Here is a 22,195-nt window from a genome sequence, read left to right as displayed (position 1 = left end):
GCCTCTCCCACCAATCTCCTCAACTCGTTGAAGTTGGCCCTCTTGAAGTCTAGGGCTACCGCCTTGCTGCAGGCCCTTGACACCCTGTGCTGGATGGTGAATTCCAGCAAGCGATGATCGCTGTCACCCAGGTGGTCAAGGACCTGAAGCCCCCTTACCAGATCATTGCCTGTGGCCAGGACCAGGTCCAACAGGGCATTTCCTCTGGTGGGACTGTGCACCTCATGGGTTAAGTGGAGGTCCTGTATCTTGGCCAGGAACCTCCTGGAACGGTCCGACCTGGATGACTGCTCCTCCCAGCAGATGTCCGGGTAATTTAGATCACCCATGACAACTACATCCCTTGCCTTAAGTGCCTCTGCAAGCTGGCCTGAAAATTCCCAGTCCAGCTCCTCCCTTTGGTTGCGGGGTCTGTAGTAGACCCCCACCGTTAAATCCCTCTCCTCGCGACCCCCTTGTATCTTGACCCAGAGCACTTCATCAACATAATAATGATTTACCTGTACAAATGGGGCTGGCCTCCCCGCGGAGCACCGCCTGTCAGCGGAAGGCTGAGGCTAGCCTCCCAGAGTGCAGCCCAGCCCAGTCCACCCCACACAGATCTGGGGGCACACGCAGCATGTGACGTGCCCGCTCTCATGCCCTTCCGGACTGGCAGCAAAAGCTGCCAGAGGAGCCACCAGAAGAGGAGCTCCTGGACCAGTTGTCACTGCCCGTAGTCCTGTGTGCAGGGGGACCCTGAGACCCACCCAGAACTGGCAGTATTGGGGACCCCGATACACCCCCCCTGCCAGGTTTGGGGGAAACCCAAAACCCTCGCAGAGCCAGGTGCTGGGGGACCCTGAGACCCTCACCAGAGCCAGGTGCCTTGGGATCCCAAGACCCAACCAGGGCTGGCAGCATTGGGGACCCAGAGATCCCCACAGTCCCAAGTACAGAGGAGACCCCAAGAACCCAAGAATTCTTTTTGAAAGAATTATCCTGGCACATGTCCAGGAAGGGCCAGCAGGGAGGTTATGCTCAGGGGCAACCAGCACGGGTTCATTAGAGGCAGGTCTTGCCAAACCAACCTGGTGCCTTCTATGACCAGGTCACCAAGTCCTTGGATGCAGGTGTTGCAGTGGATAGTCTTTCTGGACTTCAGGAAGGCCTTCAACATGGTCTCTCACCCCATTCTCAGTAAGAAACTAGGAGACAGTGGTGTTGATACCTACACAGTCAGATGGGTCACTAACTGGCTGGAGGGCCGCACCCAGAGGGTGGTGGTGGACGGGTCTTATTCGACCTGGAGGGATGTGGGCAGTGGGGTCCCCCAGGGCTTGGTCCTCGGGCCTGCACTGTTCAACATCTTCATCAGAGACTTGGGCGAGGGGGTAGAAAGCACCCTGTTCAAATCTGCAGATGACACTAAGATGTGGGGGGGAAGTGGGCATGCTAGAAAGGAGGAATAGGCTGCAAGCGGATCTAGACAGGTTACAGGGGTGGGCGGATGAGAACAGGATGGGTTTCAACACTGATAAGTGCAGGGTAACGTACCTGGGGAGGAGGAACCAGTGGCACACCTACAGGCTGGGGAACTCCCTTCTCACCAGTGTCAAGACAGAAAAGGATCTTGGAGTCATTATTGATGCCAAGATGAACATGGGCCGACAAAGTGGGGACATGGTCAGGAAGGCCAACCATACCTTGTGCATCCACAGATGCATCTCAAGCAGGTCCAAGGAGGTGGTCAGGCCGCAGCTGGAGTACTGTGTCCAGTTCTGGGGGCTGCACTTCAGGAGGGATGTGGACCACATGGAGAGGGCCCAGAGGAGGCCACTCGCATGATCAGGGGGCAGCAGGGCAGGCCCTACGAGGAGAGGCGACGGGACCTGAACCTGTTCAGCCTCCACAAGAGAAGGCTGAGGGGGATCTAGTGGCCTGTTACAAACTAGTCAAGGGGCATTGACTAGTCCCTGCAAGCATTGGGAGAGTCCCTGTTCCCCTGAGCACTCCCGGGAGTTACAAGAAACAGCGGACACCAGCTAGCGGAGGGTAGTTTCAGGCTAGACATTAGGAGGCGCTACTTCACTGTCAGGGCGGCTAGGACCTGGAACCAACTTCCAAAAGCAGTGGTGCTGGCTCCTACCCTGGGGGTCTTTAAGAGGAGGCTGGACGAACATCTGGCCGGGGTCGTTTGCCCCCAGTACTCTTTCCTGCCACGGCAGGGGGGCGGACTAGATGATCTCCTCGGGTCCCTTCCGACCCGACCAACTATGAAACTACGAAACACTATGAAACTATGAACCCCCCCAGTCCCGTGTGTTGAGGGTCCCTGAAACCCCACCAGAGCCAGCAGCACTAGGGACCCTGAAACTCCCTACAGAACCGGGTGCTGGGGGACACCGAAACCCCCCAAAGCCAGCAGCACTGGGGACCCCAAGACTGTCCCAGAGCTGAGTGCGGGGGGACCCAGGTGCCAAGAACCCCCCAGTCCCGTGTGCCAAGGGACCCTGAAACTCCAGCAGAGCCAGCAGCACTGGGGGCCCTGAAACTCCCCCCAGACCCAGGTGCCAGGGGGCCCCAAGGCCCAAGAGTCTTGGGACCCCGAGACTCCACCAGAGCTGGCAGCATCAGGCACCCAAGACCGCTGGGAGCTGGTGCAGGGGAACCCCGAGACCCCATTGGAGCCAGCAGCATCAAGGACCCCTGAGACCCCCCTAAACCCTAAACCCAGGTGCCGGGGGACACTGAGACCCTTCTAGACCCGGGTGCCAGGGGACCTGAGCCCGCCCCAGAGCCAGGTGCCAAGGGACCCCGAGAGCCAGCAGCACTGGGGGCCCCTCACTCCCGACCCCAAACCTGTGCCTGGGCCCCTCGGAACCCGGGTCGTGGCCCTGGACATGGGGCAGGGGGTGGCCGGGTCTCTAGGCCGGGGAAGGGCATGGCGGGAAACAGGCTCTTTGGGAAACTGAGGCCCGCGGCGGAGCACACGCAGAGAAGCCGGAGAGGGGAGTGGGGGCCCAGGGGAAACTGAGGCAGAGGGCTGGAGGGCATCCGGCAGGCGTGGCGGGGATCTGGGCACGGCGGAAACTGAGGCACGGGGAGACCGAGGCGCAGGAGCTGCAGGGTCCTGGGGGAAGCGCGGGCTCAGGGCGTGGAGGCCACTGGAGACCCTGAGGCCCGGGGGAAACGGGCGGGGGCAGCAAGGCCGGGGGGGCACCCCCCAAACCAGCAGCTGCCACGAAAGGGTTAACGCGCGGGAGTGACGCGCCGCTGCCGTGCGGAACGTCAGCGTGTGACGTGGTGGGAGGGGCCACGAAAGCGACAGCTGCACGGCCGGCGTTTGCAGCTCCCCGGAGCCCGCGCGGCGGAGGCCCCAGGTCGGGAGTGAGGGGCACTGCGTGTGCAGAGTGAAGGGCGCTTGGGGGCAGGGGCTGCGGGTCCAGAGTGAGGGGCACTGGCGAAGCTGGGGGGGCAGGGGCTGCGAGTGGCGAGTGAGGAGATGCTGGGCAGGAGACTCCACTGGTGTCTGGGGCTTTTGGAGACGCTGAAGATGCTTCCCAGGCGAGCACCACCTGGCTGTGGTGCGGCTGTGGGTTGGTGCTGGGGGCCCGGGGGCATGTGCAGGGAACTGTGGTGGGGCTCCGGGGGGTAGCTGTGTCCCATGCGGGTGCTGTGGGGGCACTGGAGGCCCTTAAAGTACAGGGGATCTGGGCCACGCTGAATGCTGCAGGGCCTGGTGGAGGGCAGGGACAGGCGAGAGACTTGTGGGGGGCGGAGCTGTGGTTGGGGGTTTCTGGAGGAAGCCTGGTCCCGCCAGCCTGTGTGGGGCAGGAGGGGAGCGAGGACAATCCTGAGGCTGCGGCAGGGTCATGGTCCCGGGTCTCCCATCACATGGGGATATCTGTGCTGTCTCCTGTCCCACAGGGCCCTGCAGACCAGATGCTGTGGACAGGCGCTGTGCCTGAGCGCAGGGGAGCAGGAGCCCAGGTGCAGGCAGGGGGAGGCGTCTCCTGGAGGAGACTGTGGCTGTGCTGGAGCCGGTGGCAGCTGTGGCCCTTCCCTTCGCAGCCTTGCTGCAGCCTGAGGTGATGCTGGAGGAGCAGGACCCAGAGGGGCTCCAGGCAGGAGCTGAGGGACAGGATAAGTCCCCCCTATGATCCAGCCTGGGATGTGGTGGGGGGCATCCCCAAGGTGGTCAGCACCACAGGCAATAAGGCAGCAGCTGCAGGAGGAGCTGGTCCAGCAGCAGGAGATCTGGGGGCAGGAGGTGATGCAGGCCATGCAGCCCCTTCTGAGGGCGAGATTTCTTCAGAGACCCCCACAGGTGCACCGGGGACAACCACCCCACCCCAGAGACCTGATGCCAGCGCTTCTGGGGCCTTCGCTACCTGGAAGTCAAGGGGCTGTGGGAGGTTTGTAGTCACCTGTGGGAGCTCTGTCTGCTCTGGCTGGAGCCCTAGCACTGCAGCAAGGAGCAGGTCCTGGAGCTGGTGATGCTGAAGCAGTTTGTGGCCATCCTGCTAGATGTGGGTGCACAGCGTGGGGCTGTAACATGACCAAGGGGTTCCAGCTGTGATAGGTGGAGGATGAGAAGCTTCAGCTGAGAGCGTTTAACCCTGATCATTCATACTGCCATCCCCATCTTCACCTGCTTTCCATTCCCACAGCTTTCCAGTGACATATTTATCTCATCCCCAGGTCACAGTGAGTGTGAAGGTTGAGGAGGTGCCCTCAGACAAGATGCAGCCCACTGGGGCACTGCAGGACCCTGGTGACTGCTGGCTGGAGCAGCCAAAGGCCCATTACACCAACAGGTCTCTGGGGGAGGCAGGACAGAGGGCACCTGGGGACAAGCCACCTCATGTCCCCGAAGAGCCCCCGCCCCACCAGGAGTCAGGTGAGGTACTGGATGTAGGCCTGTGCATGGGTCTGGGTGCCTGAGAGGCTGTTCTGCACGGGGGTGGGGAGAGGCTCGAATGTCTGCCCCTGTCCGGGACAGATGTAGCCTCACCAGTACAGAATAGAGGGGAAGAATCACTGCCACAAGCTAGCAGAGAGCAGATTTAGACTGGACATTAGGAAGAACTTCTTCACAGTTCGAGTGGCCAAGGTCTGGAACGGGCTCCCAAGGGAGGTGGTGCTCTCCCCTACCCTGGGGGTCTTCACGAGGAGGTTGGATATGCATCTAGCTGGGCTCATCTAGACCCAGCCTTCTTTCCTGCCTATGCAGGGGGTCGGACTCGATGATCTATTGAGGTCCCTTCCGGCCCTAACATCTATGAATCTATGCCCTTGATCTGCTGGCAACGCTCCTACTAATGCAGCCCAGGATGCTGTTAGCTTTCTTGGCAACCACGCTGCTGGGTCCTATTCAGCTTCTTGTCCTCTGTCACCTTCAGGTCCTTTTCTGCAGAGCTGCTGCCCAGCCAGTCAGCCCCCAGCCTGTACCTGGTGCATGGGATTGTTCCCTCCTAAGTGCAGGACTTTGCTGTTGTCCTTGCTGAACCTCATGAGAGTTCTTTGGCCCAATTCTGCAATTTTTTTGGGTCACTCTGAATCCTAGCCCTACCCTCCAGCATTTCTACTGCTCCCCCCAGCTTGGTGTCCTCTGCAAACTTGCTGAGGGTGCACTCTGCCATCTTCCAGGTTGTTGCTGAAGACTTTGAACAAAACCGACCCCTGGCGCATTCCACTTGATGCCGGCTGCCAACTAGATGTTGCGCCATTGATTAGTACCCTCTGAGCCCAATGCTCCAGCCAGTTTTCTGTCCACCTTACAGTCCATTCATCCAGCCCCTACTTCCTTAGCTTGCCTGCGAAAATACTGTGGGAGACCATATCAAAAGCCTTGCTAAAATCAAGGTACTACCACATCCCCTGGCCTCCCTGCATCCACAGAGCCAGTCACCTCATCGTAGAAAGCAATAAGGTTGAGCTTTAACATATCTTAAATTAAAACTATCTTTTAAATAGGTTTATTTTTTAAATAAGCATCTTAAATAAAATACTATTAAATAAAAAATAATCTGATTCTTTTTTTTTTTTTAATCCACCCTGCTTGCTGTTCTAAGGATCAGTGCTCTACTTACCCCTTTCTCATGCCCCCGTAAGCCCTCTGTGCCCAATAAGGGGCTGGTGCAGGTACCTGGGAAATGAGACTTCCCCAGTGGCCTCTGGCTGGTTCAGGTACAGCTAACCCAGACCTCTGTCCTGCTACAGATTCCCCTGAAACTGAAGAGACCTGGGAGTTGTTGGCAGAAAGAAGCTTGTCAGGCTGGTGCCCCAAACAAGAACCTTCCCAAGGAGCAGGTAAGGAGTGGTGGCTCTACCCTTTCCAGCAGCAGGAGGCACCATCCATCTGTCTGCCAAAACATTTTGATGGAGTTGGTGCCCCAACAGACTAGCTGTTCTTGTTTTGCCTAGAGAAGATTGATCTTGCATTTCCTCTCCCCCTGCCCTTAACATGTGGATCTGATACAGTCCCTACATCCCATGAGCTTCTTTCCCAGGTAGTGATGTTACTGCAGGCTCTGTTGTGGTGCTGTGATCACCACCCTGCTCTGGGATAGAGTTATTGGGGCTCATCTCCAGCTTTGTGCTTGTGCAGGTCTGTTAGCCAGACCTGTGGGACTTTGATTCTTCTGCCTCCCTGCTCTTCCACACTCTGAAGCCTCTGGCTGCCTCAGTCCCAGGCCCATACAGGAGACCAGCAGGCCTTTTGCCATGCTAGCAGCATCAGGGCTAACCTGGGCACTTTCTTCCCTACTCTGAAGGTGCTGGGACTCTAAGCAGAGCTGAGCAGCAGCTTCCTGAGGAGAGCCCTGTTAACCCGGAGCTGCAGAGGACTTCCCCAAGGACACTGGAGGAGAGGAGCTCCATGGCACCTGAGCCAGGCCAAGTGCAGAGATGGCAGAGCAAACCTCCAAAACAGGGGGAGAGCTTGGAGGTGAGCTGGGCACTAGGTCCAGTTGGGTGTGGGAATAAAGCTGGGGCAGAACTCAGGAGGAGCCAGGGATGGTGTAAACAATATGGGTGAAGAGAGACCTGAAGGCATCAAGTCTGTGGTGATGGAGGCTGCAGACACACTGAGCTGGCATTAGCAGGGGCTGCCTCCTAAGTGCAGATAGCCAGGGGGGTGCTGGCATGGGCCTTGTGAGTGCATAGAGCCAGGGCTCCCTTCCCTTAAAAGTGCTGCCCAGGCTGCCTCAAAGGACTGAGCAAATAAAATGTGATGAGCTGGAGTAAACCCAACACATGAACTCCTATGTCCACAGCTGCATCCACATCACATCTCCTGCCCCCTGAAGACTGGGGAGAATATTGCACCTTTACCTGTCCTAACAAAGCCTGCAATTAGTTGTAATACAGAGTGATTCCAGACAGGGCTGTGGGAGCTGGAAGCAGCTGGAACAGGAGACACTGATAGTGTAACACTTGTGACTGCAGCTCCGGGAGGTGTTTGAAGATGTGGCAGTGTATTTCACACAGATGGAGTGGGAGCTGCTGGAAGATGAAGACAAGGTGCTTTACCAGGACCAGATGCTGAGGAATTTCCAAGCCCTTGTTTCCCTGGGTAAAGCTCTGGTTCTTGCTTCCCCCTGGAGCTATGTGAACTTTGAAGTGTATTGTCTTCCTGTTTTGAGCAGTCTCATCCTCATGCACCTTTGGCTGGTGGTTTAACGGTGCTTCCTCCCCATTGCTTTATCAGTGATCAGACCTCTCTCACGTATATTGACAGATCCTCCTTCATTTGATCCAGCCACCTTCACTTGTGTCTTCCCCATTCTTGTAGCTGCTGGTGCTTCCATATCCAGCAGTTTCTTGACAACATCATCTCCCTTTGCCTTGTCAACATGTTCATATCATCTTCAATTTGTTGTGCATCAATTCACTAACAGCTCTTCCTTGGGGAATATTTCTAATTTTCCCCTTCACTAGTGTGTCCTGTCCAAACACATTTAACAGTCCTAGAGTGCTCAGTTTAGTAATATCTAAATGCTTTTACTCCTCCTTTTGTTATGACCCAGCACAGGTTAATGGAAGTTTTATTAGCCTCTGCTGCTACAACATGTGGATGATGTATTTCCACAACTCTTCCTCTAGTGACAGGTGCACACATGATGCTACCCCAGGTACCTCTACTTCCAGGGGTCACTGGAAGCTTCTGTTAACATTGCTTCCTGACATCTTCATCTCTATAGACCAGCGACTCTGGCTTGGCTGTATTTAGATTAAGGCCTGTGCTCTCAAGCTCACTCTGCCATTCTCCAAAGTTTTCTTGTTCTCCTCCTAAAATCCCTCTGCAGATCAAACACCCAACACTGATAAGAAGTGCGCTAGGTACAGGGCCTAGTGAAAACCATTTTTCATTTCCAGAGGATCTCTGTTGCAGGGACTTGTTCTGGCTTGTGTGCAGGGTTGAGGTACTTACCTTTTACTAAGCTAGCTTGCTTTTCTAATACTTTCTTTCCCCTCTGCTTCCCCCAGAGGATTTCCTTAAGGAAGTTCTCAAATGTTTTCTGTAGCTCAACAGAAACCACATAGACCACGTCTACATGCTGGCCTTTCACATGCTATGAAGTGTGTGCTTTTTGCCTTCTTTTTGTCATTTCCATGACTCCGAGGAACTTAGCAGTATTTACCAACCTGTGGACTCATCTCCATTCCTGGGATGATGCTCCCATTGGATGGGATGCTGGATTCAGCTGCAGCTACAGTTTTTATAATATCATCTTGTCCTCTGCCCTGGTGATGCTGATTTATCCTCTCTCCCAGAAAGCAGTTTCACTGTCAGCCACCTGTCATGGATGCTTTTCACTGCCATGGGTCCTCACTTTAAACCTTCACTGAGAATAAGCTCACTTCCATTCCTTTAACTGGAGTGCCACTGATGAGATAAATGTTATCCATCCGTAAGTGAAAGCTTTATCTTTCTGCTCTCTAGTGCATCACGGATCACTGCATCTCCATGCCTATCCTTGGTGACTCAGTTTGATACCATTTCTATGCCAGGGAGTGGCTGGTGCTTTGTTTCTTATGACCATTTCTCCACTACCTGCATGACAAGGACCATTATCTCTTCAAGTCTTCTCCTTGCAGTGCCTTCTCTTTCACCCTAAATGTTTCCTCCTCAATGAAGCCTTGAGTTCATTGGATCCATTCCCCAAATCCTGGTTGGTTATTCTGTATCCAGTACCCAGTCACAAACGCTCTTTAACCGCTGTCCCAAACAGGACATCAGGGTCCCACACCTGACTTAATCCACCGCATCCAGCGAGGACAGGTGGAGCTCTGGGTCTGCGATGATGAGGACAGTGGGGAAATCTCAAGGTCAGAGGACCTGCTGCCAGGTGAGTTGTAACTGTCCCCTCTACCCAACTCTCCTCTCAGAAATGCTCCATGTCCAGAGTGCTAGGGCAACCTGGAAACTACTGACATACTCTGTGCTGCCATTCCAGGGTGCTGACCTCAAACACAGTACATTATACTGTAATGTGTCCACACAGGTGTTGTTCCCCCTCCCTGAAATGCAGTGATATGGAGATGAGCGATTTTCCCCTTCTTTCCCCCCCTAATTACAGTTTTTAGGGGACAGTTGAGTTTGCTGTTTTGATTTTTCAGCCCAGATCTGGTTTCCCTGGGATACCATGATCTAAATTTGCATCTTCACTCAGTAATGTAAGAGTTCATTCCCCAGCCCAAGGTAGCCATACCTCTCTAACACCCACTCCAAGGACATGATGGGATTTGAAGTCCCCCATGGAAATAAAGATGACATACAGAAACTCTGTTTAACCATTCCTGTTGGACAAAAGAGAAGCTGGGGCTCTCCCTGGCTTCTTCTGGTCAGACTGACCTGTAACCCAGGAACTGTTTCATCATGGTCTCAGGTTGCATTAAATGGCTCTATCATGTGGGTGGGATTCAGAAGCTTTCATGCTGTGACAGGAAGGTAATGCCCCATGTTTTGCACCAGAATTGCCCCCTTCCTGTTTTCTGTCTAGGGCCCTGAGTGTTACAAAGACAAAGACTGAGCACAGAGTCCAGGGTCATGCCAAGGCCTTACACCCGGTTCAGACTCCTGTGATATACAGGCCAGCTGGGACTTGTCAGCAGAGCAAAGCTCCATGGGCTCATTCCCTGCACCAGACCTGACCTTGGAGGAAGGCAGGAAGCACTCCCCTGTTCCTTTCAAAAGAGAGCCACAGCCCCATACACAGGTCCAGGGGACACATGCTCCCCATGCCTCCTCCAGGGTGTGCGCAGCCCCTTGCCAACAGGGCAGGGACTAATCTGGAGTTTCTCTTCCCCACGTAGGAGGTACCTGGCTCCTGAACGGAGCTGAGGAGGAGACTCCTGTGGAAGGGCCTGCAAACCTGGGGCCACCATGGACTTCCCCAAGGAGTTTGGGTGAGATGGACTCCTTGAGACATGAGAAGGAACAATGGCCCAGGAGTCAGGTGAGACCCCACAAGCAGATGAAGAATGTAGCAGTGAACCAGGTACCATCTCCAATTGGGCATGAGAGTGGAAAAGGGGCAGAACCCAGTAAGAGCCCTGAGTGCAGGAAGAGTGTGTGTAGATGAGAGACCGAAAGACCCACTTGAAAGAGGCACTCCATCCAAGCCAAGGCAGTGGGGAGGGTGTCAGGGAAGCAGAAGCTCACTGCCAAGCACAGGGGCAGAGCCCACCCCTGCTTCAAGGTCAGGAAAACCTTTAACTGCCCATCTCTCCTGGCTCTTCACAAGATAGGGCACACTTGGGAGAAGGTCCAAGTGTGCACCAAGTGGGGGAAGAGCTTCACTTGCCTCTCGACCCTGGTTGCTTACCCCCAGATCCATTCTGAAGAGCTCCCCCACTGCTTCACCAAATGTGGGAAGAGCTTTGTGTGCCCCTCACACCTGGACAAGCACCTACATGGGCACATGAGGGAAATGTCAGTACCACTGTGTAATATGCGGTAAGACCTTCACCCATTTCTTCTCCCTGTTTTAGCACCAGCACGTCCACCTGGGGAGGAAGACACACCACTGCACTGAGTGCAGGAAGAATTTCATCTGCTGGCAAGACCTGTCCCAGCACCAGTGCATACAGAGTGGGGAGCAACCACACCATGGTACCAAGTGTGGGAAGAGCTTCAGACAGCCCTCCAACCTGGCTCAGCACCAGCATATCCATACAGGGGAGAAGCCACATCAGAGCTCAGTGTGTGGGAAGAGTTTTGACTTGTCTTCCAACCTGACCAAACACCGGCTCATCCACAAACACAAGAATCCACATTGGTGCTTCGAGTGTGAGAAGAGCCTTACCTGCGCCTCTCACCTGGCCCGGCACCAGCTTATCCACACAGGGGAGAAGCCATATCAGTGCTCAGTGTGTAGGAAGAGCTTCACCCGCTCCTCCCACCTTGTCCAGCATCAGCTCATCCACACAGGAGAGAAGCCACATCGGTGCCCAGAGTGTGGTAAGAGCTTCACTCAATCCTTCAGCCTGGTGGAGCACCAGCGTATCCACACGGGAGAGAAGCCACATCAGTGCTTGGAGTGTGGGAAGACCTTCAACCATTCCACAACCCTGAGAAGACACCAGCTCATCCACACAGGAAAGAAGCCGCATCACTGCCCAGAGTGTGGGAAGAGTTTCACCCTACGTTCAGACCTGGCCCAGCACCAGCTTATCCACACAGGGGAGAAACCACATCAGTGCTCGGACTGTGGAAAGAGCTTCACCCGATCCTCCCACCTTTTCCAGCACCAGCTCATCCACAGAGAAGAGAAGCCACATCAGTGCCTGGAGTGTGGTAAGAGCTTCACTCATTCCTTCAGCCTGACTAAGCACCAGCGTATCCACACGGGAGAGAAGCCACATCAGTGCTTGGAGTGTGGGAAGACCTTCAACCATTCCACAACCCTGAGAAGACACCAGCTCATCCACACAGGAAAGAAGCCGCATCACTGCCCAGAGTGTGGGAAGAGTTTCACCCTACGTTCAGACCTGGCCCAGCACCAGCTTATCCACACAGGGGAGAAACCACATCAGTGCTCGGACTGTGGAAAGAGCTTCACCCGATCCTCCCACCTTTTCCAGCACCAGCTCATCCACAGAGAAGAGAAGCCACATCAGTGCCTGGAGTGTGGTAAGAGCTTCACTCGCTCCTCCAACCTGGCTCAGCACCAGCATATCCATACAGGAGAGAAACCACATCAGTGCTTGGAGTGTGGGAAGAGCTTCACTCGCTCCTCCAGCCTGGCTCAGCACCAGCGTATTCACACAGCGGAAAAACCACACCAGCAAGGATCTGGGTTTTCTGTTTCCCACGGAAAAATGGAGAAAACCACGGGTTTCCCATTTTTAGCAGAGAAAACACAGATTTTTCCCTTCTAGCAAAGAAACCTGTGCATTTCCCCTTTTTGCAAAGAGCTCTTGCAGACTGGCTGAGTTCCAGCCTGCAAGAGCTGATTGCAAAAAGGACAGGAAAGCCCCAACCCTGTCCAGAGGGGGAGGGAGAAGGGGAAGGGCGGGACCTGAAGCTTTTAGTCAGTCCCAAGGTTTGGGTCAGGCTCACTTTCCTTCTGGAGCCTGTGAAGTGGTAGGTGGGGCTTGCTGGGGGGTTCTGGGGTAAGACTGGGGAGGAAGGTGGCTGGGGGCTGAGGGAGTGGGGTGGTTTACAGTCTGCTGGGAGCGGGGAGCTGCGCCCCCCCCCCGGCCAGCTGCAAACCTCCTCCCTCCCTCCCAGCTGGCCAGAGTGCCCGAAGCTGGCGGGGGGTTGGGGGCTGATGGAGTGGTGGTGGCTTGCAGCGGGGGGGGGTTGCAGTCTCCCCACTTCTGGCCGGAGTGCCTGGCCAGCTGTAAACCTCTCCAATCCCTCAGCCCCCAGCGAGCTTCGGGCACTCTGGCTGGGAGTGGGGAGGCTGCAAACCCCCCCTGCTCCTGGCTGGCTGCAAACCTTCTGGCCAGAGTGTCCATCCGGCTGCCACATGGAACACGAGCTATACAAGTGTCCGGACTGGACTCAGCACCTCCAGGTGCAGCTTCCTTCAAGGGCCAATTAGCATAGCTCACGGTCCACATGCAGCCAGCCTGGCGGGCACTCCACATCTTCCCCCAACACTTCCCCACTTCCTTAGCCCCCAGCCAGCTCCCCATGGGAGTATGTTGTGTCCACACACACACCCCCACAAACACGTGGATATGCACATAAACATAATAAGCCCACATGCACGTACACATGTACACACATAGAAGTACACATGGGTATGCAGACCCGTACGTCTGCATAGATGCATGCACGTGCACACATGAAAGAGGGGTACCTGCAGGGCTGGGGGGCTGTATTGGGGGGGCCGTATTGGTGCCAGACTGGCAAGACGGTTGTGTGGCGGCACCATGTACACAGTAGTGTATACCAGAAGTAGTTGGGAGTGGGGGTTGTGGGCTTATCCATAGTACTGATGGAGTAGGTAGGGTAGGACCACGAGTGGGTGCCCATGCCTGGTGATGAGGAAAATGGCACAGTGGGCAGTGGAAAGGCATCTCACAGCTTTCTGGGTTCCTGCTGTGCCCTGCACATAATATATACTACATTATGTAAGGTGTTTCCCCTAATACCTTTGTAAAGGGCTAACGGCTGGTCATCATTGCTTGATAAGTGCCCTCAGCTACAAGCCAGTAGCTTTGGTCTTGCAGGCCCCAAGCTGGGTGTCACCAGTTTTGGGATTTATATTGTGGCTGTCTCCGTGTATCACCCCACCCAGCATCACAAAAGATTTTCACAAAGCATCTTCCCTCCTTTTGTGGTCTTCAATAAAGGTAGTTCAGCTTTTTCAAGGCTGTCTTGAAAAGACAGTTAAAAAGGAAAATATTATACAGGGCTGGACACAGTGTATTATTGAAGATTTACTCATGTATATGGTGTAATGCCCCTTGGGGTTAACCAGCCAGCCTTGTCAAGCATGCTGCGCTGGGCTTCTGTTGCCCTGTCATGGTGCAGCCTTCATGCTGCCTATACACAGGCATTTCTGGTGTTAGAGCATGGGAATTGGATTGCTGCTCTGATTTTGGTATTCTTTGAAGTCTGGAACTCAGGTGGATTTAAAATGGAATTTAAGCCTTTACTTATACGGAAAAAAAACAGTACAGGACATTTTCCAAAGTCCTTTGTGGAACTTTATTTCTATCAGAGTTTTCCAAAAAATTCCTAAAGCAGGTAGCGAGAAAAGACAGATACAAAGTGAACCTAACCTGGTTCACCCACCCCCCTCCCCCCATCCCCATCTTTAATGTTAGAGAGAGACAGAGATGTACAATCTGCTTTGAGAAAATTGGGGTGGCAGCACATGAGGGAGAAACACACCACCACAAGTGGTAATAGAGCATGCTTTAGTCATGAGAACTGGCTGCCCCATGAGATGTCCCCCTTTGACCCTCCTCGAGGCTACCCAGTATCCTCCTGCCCTTCATCCCTGAACCGTTTTGGGGCTCTCCTCTTGCAGCTAGAGGAGGCGTGGCTCTCTGGAAAAGAACGGAGAGTTGTATGGGGTAGCCCATTGTCAATCCTGCTCTCAGTACTTTTGCAGTCATGAAACTCTGTTAGTACTCCTGTCTAAACCTTTGATCCAGCTGCAAAATATGATCAACCTTTGTACTGAACTCCATAAAACATTCTACCATTTGATTTCTTCTGCTTTGCATAATCTGTAAATTGGCTTCCTCACTCCTCTTTAACCCATTGATGATATCCTTAATTTCGGATGTCATTTGGTCAGTGGACATAGATATGTCTTGGGACGCTTCTGCCAGTAGCTGAAGAATATTTTCCTCAGTTGCTCTTTGATTTGATTGATAATCGTGCTGACATTGAGCATTAACAGCTGCTCTTGATGGTCCAGGGGTTGCTGTGTACAAAGAAAAAGAAAGCTTTCATGAGGTCTTCAACTATTAAACATTTTGTTTTTAAATAACAGAGAGTCATTGTTAAAATAACTCCGCAGGAGTTAGCAATGAAAGACCACTAGCTAGCACCCTACCATCTTATTAAGGCTGCACCCCAAAAGTATTCTGCCCAGTCTCAAGGCATCCGGTCCCTTACTTGCCTGTACCTGGTACCCCTCCGCCAGGAAAAACACCGGCTGGGTAATGTGTGTGGTGTGCAATAATCTCTTTTTTAGGTGCAGAGCATAGAAGTTGAATATTCTATGTGCTTGAGGTTAACAATTTTTTCATGCAAAGGCACGAGCAGGCTGCACCCATCCATAATGACTGGAGAAGCCCTCTTTCCTGGGGAGACCATCCAAAACCATTTAAAATTGTTTGCTTGGGCAGCCCTGACCTTCATCTGAAAAGCAACACCAGGGAAGTCTGAATTCACAGCCCTGCATTCAAAAGAGATGTAAATTAGTGGGACAAAACCCAAGGAATATGTAAGAGGTGGGGTGGATGCTGTATGGTTTGGTAGTGTTCAAGCAGACAACAGGCAGTTTCTCACAATAGACAAGACGAGCATAGACTACCTTTTCTTGGGGGAGGGGGTGTTTCACACATCAAATGTGAAATGCTCTAAGTTTAGGAAATATTAGGCATAATAGGTAACATTTCAGCTCTTTTAAACCAAAACTGGAAAGATACAGTTGCAGGAAGCACATGATGCTTTGTGTAGCTATTGACATGTAAATGACACAAGTGGTTTCCTAGTACATTAGGACAGACTAACTTGCAGGCTTTGAGCAACAGGGAACACAACAGACCAAAATCTTTGCGTTTCCTCCTTGCTAAAGACAATGTCTTCCAAAAAGCTTGATGGATTAAGCAGAAAGCAGAGGTTAATCTTGAAAGTTGTCAAACATTCACATTGCAAACATATGGTCCTACTGATGGGCTTTACCAGCTTGATGCACCAGTGGTCTTGTCTTTTAAAAGTCCTCCTGAACAGCCAACTTTGGATGTTTGCCTTCAAGAAAATGCTCTTAATTGAACTGTGGAAGCTGCTCTCACGTTGCAACAAACAAGAAGCTTGGTGTCCAAAGACACTAGTGGCTTTCTGGACATACAGTAAGGGCAAACCTCGTCAGGTATGGGCACACAAAAGCAGCTCGGACTGGTGGGAAAGAATAGTCATGTCAACATGGAATGATGAACAGTGGCTGGAAACGCTAAGAATGAGCAAAAAAATGTTCTTCCGCATGGTTAGTTTGCTGAAACCATCCATCCAGCATCAGAGAACTGTCGTTTGGAATCCGATCAGCCCAGATAAGTGTGTTGCCATGGCTGTGAATAAATTGGTTACTCCAACAAGCCTGCACCATGTTGCGAATCAGTTCAACATGGCTCCCTGCACTGCTGGGAGGGTGATCAGCAAGGTGGGCTACCGGCTTCAGGAGCTGGCAGCAAACAAATTGATATGTTTAAGTAACCCCTGGGAGGTGGTGGAAGGATACCAGACAATGGGCTTCCTGAACTGCGTGGGAGAGTACCTGACAGCATGCATATTCCTGTCCTAAACCAGTCCCAGGACAACTGTTCATTCATAAACAGAAAGGGGTTTCTTTCTGCCATTCTGCAAACTGTTGTGGATCACCGAGGCAGATTTACAAACATTCACGTGGGATGGGCAGGAAGCACCCACAATGCATGTGTGTTTCACAACTCCCCGCTGCCTGGGTTGATGGACAAGGGTCAATATGTCCCAGGACTGGAGGAGGTTGTCATCTGGGGTGTTTTAGTGCACCCCTGATACTTGCTGACATGGCTTAGTCACTTCTGCCCTGGCTTAGGAAGTCCTACAGCGGGCAAGTGAGTGACCCACAGAAATTCCTGTTCATCAAGCAGCTAAGCAAGTGCCACATGAGCGTAGTGTGCATGTGAGTGGTTGAAAGCCCATTGGAGATCACTCAACTACAGGCTAGAGGTTGATGCTGATCACAACAGCCTTTTCATAGTGGCAACGTGCGCTGCATAATATCTGTGAGACTAGGGGTGAGGTTTTGAAAACAACATCTAATTCCACCCAGAGAGTCTGCTAGGGTCCTACAGGGAGCAGGCCGGGAGGGAGGGGGTTAGACATACAGGCAAACAGCGGCGGGGGAGCTGTCATTAGAAATTGCCTGGCAGCACGCATCACAGCTGCTCAGGAGGAGGAATGTGCTCTGTAATTGTGTGAACTGATCATTGTTATATTTCGTCTTGCATTTCCTATGACTTTGTCATTGAATAAAGTCTTACTGAGATGCATTTTTATTTGATACTCTGTTCATAACAGGCTCTCGGGGAGGTCTCTGTGTGGCACGTGAGCAGGACATGCTCTATGCATGATGTCAGGTAGGAGGCAAGGTGCCCTCTAAGCTGCGCACGGTACAAAATGTTGCCGCGCAGTAACTGGAATGCCGCGCACGGGCGCCGGCGTCGGACGCTTGCTGCTTGGCTGCGCGGAGGCTGCTCCGCTCCACCCTGCTCCTCACCGGCATTCCCGCGGGGAGGGAGAGCGCAGCCCGCAGCCCGCGAGGGGCTGGGTCGCTGATCGTCAGCGCCCCCGTCCCTTCCTGCGCCATGCCTGCAGCGCGGAGCAGGCAGCGGCTCCTCTCCGAGGCGAGGCAAGGCAGGGGCGGAGACCAAGCCGGGCACCAGGTTACTGCTCCGCTCCGCAGCCCCTTGAGGCAGGCTTCACCCTAATCTTAGCTTTCATCCCCGTGCCGCAAGCCCCACAGCGCCCGCATCAAAGCCCGGCAGCCCCGCGGGTCTTCCGCGCTCGCCTGCTCCCCGCCTCCCTGCAGCCGTTGAAGGCGATGCCCTGTGCCTCGCTGCCTGACCTGCCCAGCGGCCGGGCGCTCACACCGCGTCCGAAGGCGCAGCCTGCATGTGGGTCCAAGAGACAAAGGTACTGGAGACAAAATCAGCTCTTTGGTAACTGAAGACAGAGAACTCAAATGCTTGCCCATATTTAAGTATTAATTAAGTCTTAATCCTGGCCATAGCGACATGATTACAAGGTAGCATATGGGTATTACAGCTAATTTCTTCCGTTCTTTACAACAATGCAAATTAAAAGCAGAATTGGGCCTCTAAAGAAAAACATCTAATAAGATGATAAATAGACTGAGACAATATTAAGAACGCATCTGGTACACAGTGTAATATTCAATATGAAAGGAGGAAGCAGCACCACTTCGGGAATGGACTGATCGCTACACCTTAGAGGGAACATTGGTAGGAGGTGCAGTGTTTGGGGGGCATGGGTTGTTTTTGGGGTGCATGTGAATTGAGAAGAAAGGCAGAAAGAAAACCTGTGGGGGGATATGACTGTCATATGATGATCTGCCAATGCAGCAGTTAAAAGATTGAAATTCAATTCTTATCAAAGTTATAAGGAAATTCCTGTTTCTTTCTTCACTTCAACCACAGCATCCCCCTGCTGTGCGGTGGTAGAGGCGGGGGTATTAATTCATGCTGGCCGTGCGTGCTGATCGCAGGAGGAGGGGGAACTGGAGTAGGCTGATTGCGGCCTCCCCTAACACCATTTTGGGGGCAGCTATGATAGGCTAGGCACGGAGATGCCCAGTACCCAAGGAATCTTAATCAACCTGGATAACAACCCCAGCCCACCCCCATGCTGGTTCTTAGGGTTGGAAAAAGGCATGCTTTTTGATGCAAGGATACAAACAACAGGAGACACAAGATTCTTTCTGTTTTACATAAAAAGGCCTCTACTAATGTTTCCATTGAGGATCGAGCCAAACCATGAGTGAGTTACATTTTTATTAGTCCAAGCATTTACAGTTCCTTTTTTATATAAACTACTTTGATGTAGAAATACATGCAGTTCCTGAATTGGGTATTTTCTTCCATAGGCACATTGGCAAGTTGCAATGTTTTCTAATGGTTACAACCACCACCACATGCTGACAATAAGCAGGGCAGCCAGACCAGTTTTGTTCTAGAGTGCCATGTGCATAACTGTAAAGCTTATAGTTAGTCAAAACTAACATGGATTACTTACAAAACTTTATCAAGAGCAACAAAGTTTATCTCACATGGCCAGTGTGTGAGTGAGACAAGGGAAGGAGGGGGCACTTACCTGTCCCCTTCTTCTGTGGGGCAGGGACCCCCCAGCCCCAAGAGTGGCATGGCACCACTGGCGAGCCCTTCTGTGCATGTGTGCAGTTTAACAAGGGCCCACCAAACAGCAAGGCCGTAGTTTACCCCCCAGCTTCGGCGAGGGATGCACGGACAGAAGCCCGTCACGCCCCCATTGAGCCCAGGGACCCCCAGGACCCCCCAGCAGGACACCAACCTGGACCCCCCCAGTGCAGCCAGAGGTAGGTGGGGCCTGTGACGGGGAGGGAGGGACCCAGACTCAGTCAGCTACAGGGCAGCTGAGTGGAGCCAAGGAGGGACACCCCCATCCCCTGCTCCTACTTGGCCCAGCCCCCCAGAGAGCCACGCGACTGGAACCTCACGCACAGGACGTGCAAACAGACACACTTGTAGGCCCGGCATGGGCGTTCACGCAGGAGGGCAAGTGGGAGGGCCTGAGGCCCTGCCAGCGGGCCCCAAAGGAAGGTTGTCACAGCAGTAGCTGGACTACCAGCAGTACAATGTGGATGGCCACATGCCTCACCCCGAGGTTCCCCACAGTATCTGAGACCTCCCCCCAGGTACTTCTGAGGTCTCCACCCAGATGGCCCGTGGTTCCAGGCTCCACGGACCGAGCCCCTGGCTCTCGGCTGCAGGGGCTGCCTGGCACGATTCCTGGCACGTGGGACCGGGAGCATGGCCACCTCCCCTTGCAAGGTCTGCTCCACTTTGGAGTCTCTGGGGCACCAGATAGAGGAGCTCCAGACCGCAGTCCAGAGACTGCATGCCATCAGGGATGGTGAGCAGGTGATAGATTCCTACTGCCAGGCCCTTCACCCCCTGGAGGCCGAGGGTAGACCAAGGTCACCTTCCAGGACAAGGGAGGACTTGAGGATCCCCCACAATGTCCAGCCAAGGGTTTGGACAAAGGTGGTCAATGGCCCCAGGGCCCACTGCACCAGGGTCCCCTCCCCTCTGGAGCTTTGCAACAGGTATGGACCTCCTGCAGCCCCAGTAGAGCCTGCAGAGCTGGCAGCTCCTGCAGGCAAGGGAGGACCACTCACAGCTACTGCCCCTGCTCTCCCTAAGGCCACACGTAGAGTGGCTGTTCTGGGAGACTCCCTCCTGGGTGGGACTGAGGGCATGATCTGCCACCCTGACCCCTTAGCCTGGGAGGTCTGCTGCCTCCTGGGAGCCCGTATCCGGGACATAGTGGAGAGGATCCCAAAGCACATCCGGCCCACTGACCACTACTCTATGCTCCTTATCCATGTGGGCACAAATGACATGGGTCGGAGCAGTCCTGGCCATGTCATGAGAGGCTACAGGGCTCTGGGAGTGGGGCTTAGGGGGTTGGGGGTGCAGGTGGTGTTTTCCTCAATCCTCCTGGTTTCAAGTTATGGGCTAAGGAGGGAGAGGAGGATTGAGGTAGTCCAGCCAAACACCGCAGCACTGGTGTTATCATGGAGGCTTTGGCTTCCACGATCACAGTCCGCTCTTTGGTGAGAGAGGCAGTGGTCTGCTGGGGAGAGACGGCCTCCAAATCACTTCACTGGGGAGATTCAAACTGCGGCTGTTAAAAGCCACGGTCTGTCACATCCCCCAGGAGTTGGGGCTTATAGGAGGAGCAGAGAGGAGCAAACTGGGCACATGTGGGTTACCACACACACTTGTGCCCCCTAAATCTTACCGCCTGCAACAGAGGCAGCAGAGGCAGTGGTGGGGGCACCAGCAGCTGATCCCCCACAGGTAAGTGGGGTAGAGGAACCAGGCAGGGGAGGAGGATCCGGAGGGGGAGCCCCCCAGATCCTTTTTGACTGATCCAGCAGGGAGCCGCGTTCCCGAGCCATGCACACACACAAACAGAGTGCACAAACAGGCGTGCTTTGTAAGGGGCGCCGGTGTTTGCACTGATGTTCATGCTGGCGGGCAAGCAGGTGGGCAAGCAGGAGGGCCGGGAGGAAAGCTTCAGCAAGGGAAGGAAGGAGGCACCACAAACTACAGTAATGGCAAGGACATGGAGTGCTGCTAGGGACCTTGCCTGGAGGGCGCCACCTACCCAGGGCTCCTCTGAGGCCACCACCCAGACAGAGCCCAGGGTGGGGATGGCAACACCCTGCTCCTCTGCTTGTGGGGGATGCCCTGTGGGCCAGGGGGGCAGGGAGCGGGGGTCTCCCCACCTGACCCACATGTGCCCTTCTTTGGGCCTTGGAGGGGCAAATGAGGGAGCTCCAGGCAGAGGTTAGCAGGCTGAGGGGGATCAGGAAGGCAGAGGATGAAATTGACAGGTATTTCCATTTTCTGCAGGGCCGAGCACCAGATGGAGAAGCACCCCGGGAGGTGCCCTCCACAGCCGAATGGCAGAAGGTTCCCTCCAGAGCCAGGGCTGCTCACGGTGGCGCAGTATCAGCTCCCCCAGTCCAGCTGGGGAACAGGTATGAGGCCCTGGCAACACTGGAGGAGGAAGAAGTGGGGAAGAAACGCTGGGAGAGGAGGCCACTCCATGCACAGCACAGACTGGAGGAGGCCAGAACACCCAGAGGAAGAAGAGATGCTGGGTGCTTGTTGTGGTGGGAGAAACCTCCCTAAGGTTCGTTGTCTAGCTGTAATTTGATTGACAGACGACGCGGGTAAAGAAAGACAGCTGTTTATTTGCTCGAGCAAAGACCGTAAAGCCAGCAAAAGGCAAAATGGCCCCCCCCGAAGGGTGAGGTGATCTTTTATACTTATTACAACAAGGCAAGACTTCATGGTTAACAAAAAAAGCAATACTTGGGCGGTGCTTTTCAAATCTTTGTAACAGCATATTTTTATTAAGCTGAACTAGCACTTTTAAAAGCTAAAAGTTAAGTAACAGTAACATTATAATATGTTAGCAAAACCTTACACAGTAGTAGATACTTCTCAAGGACACAACCACTGCACCCAGAACAATGGTTTCCCTGTTTTATCTTATTTCTTGCTGTAGCTGATTTTTCAGCACACAGAAACAGAGATACTTGCTGCTTTTAACTCAGAAAATGCTTAATACAGTTAAAATGGTTACTTGACACAAGCAAAGGCTTAGCTATCAATCTGCCTTGTGGTCAGCTGCATTGCTAGGCCACAGGTCATGCCTTGTATTCAGCTGTAAAGCTAATACTTC

The 22,195-nt window shown here is 53.6% G+C and overlaps 2 protein-coding genes across 8 annotated transcripts in view; both read left to right on the top strand.

Annotated features, from left to right (window-relative positions):
- Nucleotides 1–3,279: 3,279 nt before the first annotated feature.
- LOC102375104 (zinc finger protein 883-like) lies at nt 3,280–12,404 on the top strand. Of its 5 annotated transcripts, none has more exons than XM_014527065.2 (9): nt 3,280–3,362; nt 3,910–4,070; nt 4,684–4,882; nt 6,205–6,294; nt 6,759–6,931; nt 7,432–7,558; nt 9,219–9,335; nt 10,303–10,445; nt 10,981–12,404. In XM_014527065.2, exons 3-9 carry the CDS (start codon nt 4,726–4,728, stop codon nt 12,367–12,369), a joined length of 2,196 nt encoding a protein of 731 aa, XP_014382551.1. In that variant the 5' UTR covers nt 3,280–3,362; nt 3,910–4,070; nt 4,684–4,725; the 3' UTR covers nt 12,370–12,404. The 5 variants fall into 5 exon arrangements, with proteins under 5 accessions (XP_014382551.1, XP_025050494.1, XP_025050497.1 ...); XM_025194709.1 differs by having other exon boundaries at nt 10,303–10,487; XM_025194710.1 differs by having other exon boundaries at nt 3,359–3,383; nt 10,303–10,487.
- A 4,917-nt stretch (nt 12,405–17,321) lies between these two features.
- The window catches only part of LOC112548565 (translation initiation factor IF-2-like), a 12,094-nt gene continuing 7,220 nt past the window's right edge, over nt 17,322–22,195 (top strand). For all 3 annotated transcript variants that reach the window (XM_025194705.1, XM_025194704.1, XM_025194706.1), the window contains exons 1-2: nt 17,322–17,854; nt 21,358–21,640. In XM_025194705.1, the coding sequence (XP_025050490.1) occupies nt 17,361–17,854; nt 21,358–21,640 (777 nt within the window). In that variant the 5' untranslated portion in view covers nt 17,322–17,360. The remainder of the gene's footprint in view (nt 17,855–21,357; nt 21,641–22,195) is intronic.

The sequence above is a fragment of the Alligator sinensis genome, unplaced genomic scaffold, assembly GCF_000455745.1.
Source record: "Alligator sinensis unplaced genomic scaffold, ASM45574v1 scaffold1530_1, whole genome shotgun sequence".
NCBI lineage: Eukaryota > Metazoa > Chordata > Crocodylia > Alligatoridae > Alligator > Alligator sinensis.
The sequence above is the reverse complement of the archived record's forward strand: the minus strand, read 5'-3'. Positions and strand labels throughout refer to the sequence as shown.